Source organism: Orycteropus afer, unplaced genomic scaffold (genome assembly GCF_000298275.1).
Source record: "Orycteropus afer afer isolate SDZICR_OR568_19922 unplaced genomic scaffold, OryAfe1.0 scaffold00320, whole genome shotgun sequence".
Lineage (NCBI taxonomy): Eukaryota > Metazoa > Chordata > Mammalia > Tubulidentata > Orycteropodidae > Orycteropus > Orycteropus afer.
Genome location: NW_006921907.1, coordinates 743,471 through 746,346, shown reverse-complemented (window position 1 = coordinate 746,346; position 2,876 = coordinate 743,471). Strand labels below are relative to the sequence as shown.

Below are 2,876 nucleotides of genomic sequence, written 5' to 3'. Positions count from 1 at the left end.
AAGCAGAGGCTTAAAATATGATGGTGTGGCATTTGCGCTTCTGTGTCTGCCACAGAAAGAACACGTCTTGGTAGCCGCTAGTTCCAGAATGATGAGAGAATACACAGAGAAAACCTGAATCCAACCCACAGACTGGAGCAAAGCCCAGCTGAGCCCCACCTAAAATAAGCTGAGCCCCAGCCAACCCACAGCGTGTGAGCAAGAAATAAATGCTTACTGTTATAAGCCATGTAGCTTTGGAAGCTTTTCTTGCAGCATTACTGTGGGACAACTGACTAACACAAATACCTCAAGATACCTTGTATTCTGATAACCAGCCCTTCCTTGTCAGTTTAAGCTAGCTTGATTCTTTTTAGAACTTGCAATCAGGAAGCCCTAACTAATATAACAATCAATATTGCTTTGATTAATTCATTTCTTTGCTTTGCAAATACCAGAAATCGCCTTTTTACATTTAAAACTTTCATGGAATAGAGAGAGTTACATGGGCAGTACAAACAACAAATATGAACCCCTTTGTAAATACAATACTGAGTTGTTAATGAAAGCAAATATGGGTATAGGGACGGATAGATGGGTGAACAAGCTAAACAATTATGTATGTCTAAATGGGGAGTGTATCCAAGATCATATACAGGGTTGGCAGAATATGGGCCTCTCGAAGAGTATGAAGGGATGGACACTGGGAGGAGGTAACTATGGGGAGGAAGTGGGAGGGGATCTGCTGCATTGTAAATTTTGGTCAATGACATGAGACAAAGTATATGTGAACTGCTGTATGAAAAGTGAATTTACTCTGTAAATCTTCACCCAAATCCTAATAAAAAAAAAAAAAAACTTTCATGGAATAAAAAAGATAAGGCTTACTGGTCAGATGGAGACTGATGGAATCCCTGAGATTTTGGCCCTTAGTCACCTTTCTGGCCTAGAACTGAACTCACCCCCGTGGCTCCATTTTCAGGCAAACAATAAACAGGTCTACAGGCGAACAACAACACTTGGGAGGTAGACACTCTTAGAACAATCCACCATTCAAGATCGAAAGGGTAGTGTTTTGCCCAAAGACAAAGTTCAGAAGGCGGGAAGGGCTCAAAAAGAGGGAGGAATGGAAATGAAAACCACAGGGAGGAAGTGGGCTGAGTGATGCCACATTGAGGGAATTGCAATCAACGACTGATATGAAACAAAATGTGTGAACTGTTGAAAGAAAAAGGGATTCGCTTTGTAAGCTTTCACCCAAACCCCAATAAAACAGTGTAAATAAATAAATAAATAAACACAAAAAGGCACAGGTGCATAGGGAAAATAATTAAAAATTAAAGTTGCATGGTAGCTTAGGGAAACATAAGCACGCCTAGTATCTAAAATCTAAAGTAGCACAGCAAACTAAAGAGAAAAATCAGCTTTTATCATGACTGGCATCTTACCATTTTCTTGTCTGAAGAGAACCCAACTGCTACCCAGCCATCTGTGTCTGCACTCAGCTCAAATTCCACATCAGCTCCTATCATCCGGTAGCTAAGGAAGTAGTCACAGGTCTCTGCATTACAGCCCGGTTTGCCATATCTACAGGATACATGAAAACACATTACTGCTTCTTCATCTACTCATTCCAAATATATTTAGAAAGCAACTACTATGTACCAGGCAGGATGCTACGTGGTAGAACTAAATAAATTCAATCTTTGTTATCTGCGATCTTGAAAACAGGGTTTTGCTCAGGAAGGATCTTGGAGATTATCTGTTTTACTTTAGCTACACATCAACTGGGGTGCACATGGGAAGAGGTTGCCCAAGGTCCCACAGTGAGTCAGTGGCTGCAAGTGGACTTGAACGTGGATCTCCAAACTGCCAGTCTTCTTGAAATTACATTAGAGTTTCTTAAATGTGTTGATTACTGAATTATTTCTGAATCCCTTTTAGAAAAAAAAGTAATTCTCTGAGTTAATAATTTAAATTGTTTTTGTTACTTAAATGTATACCAACTCTACCTACTTAAGAGTTTTCATACAATCATGAAACTAACACAAATTACCACCTATATAAAAATCAAACAGCAAAACCAGGACCATTTAAATTCACCGCATTCTAGTGATGGATGATGTGGTTTTACTGAAAGCAGCTTTCTGCTCACATAGATGTGGTACATCTGACTGCATTGAGCAGGGTCTCTCAAGTTGAGCTTTTACTCAGGAAAACAGCACGATGGCTCAACTCTTCTCCACTCTTACCTATTTGAACTGTGGCAAAACCATCATTTATAAACGCACCCCCCCAAAAAAAAGTCTTATTTGGAATTCGTTAAGCATGAAGGCATCATTTATTAAAATTGCCTTTGCTCTTCCAGACTGTTTCATGCCAATACAATGACAAATTCATACATGAAGGTAGCTATCCAGATAATCAGATTCTGCATATGTTAATCTTTTTAAAGAGCACTATTGAAATGACAACACAAATGTTAAATTTCTTACAAAGGGCTAGTGGATCCTTTAAGAATCAGCAGGCCTTGGGTTGCAAACACTGTGTTATACCATTTTCAGAAGAGAGAGAACTGTAGCAGTGGGTGGGACAATTTAAGCTCTATTGGCAAATGGAGGGTATCTAAAGGAACAGACATAAGGTAGCTCATTTTTGACTGAGGAAAGAGTCAAGGTACATGCTCGCAGAGATAGCCTGAGCAGCTGGTAAGAGATACGAGATCAATGCAACATGGGACTGGGGTGAAAAAGGTGAAAAGAGGTAAGGAAAGCTAGAGGCAGGGTGAACAGGCCAGAAAACAAGTCAGCAGGGTACTGACATTCCTTTCCTTCACAAAACACTTCCCCGTCACCACAGCCATGCATCGCTAGCCATTTTCCACTCTACAGCTTTAC

The 2,876-nt window shown here is 40.1% G+C and overlaps 1 protein-coding gene across 1 annotated transcript in view; it reads right to left on the bottom strand.

Annotated features, from left to right (window-relative positions):
• Positions 1–2,876, bottom strand: part of FRRS1L (ferric chelate reductase 1 like) — a gene marked incomplete at its 5' end in the record, with an annotated part of 25,119 nt that overhangs the window by 10,005 nt on the left and 12,238 nt on the right. The window contains one exon of the mRNA XM_007951934.2: positions 1,428–1,566. Within this exon, the coding sequence (XP_007950125.2) occupies positions 1,428–1,566 (139 nt within the window). The remainder of the gene's footprint in view (positions 1–1,427; positions 1,567–2,876) is intronic.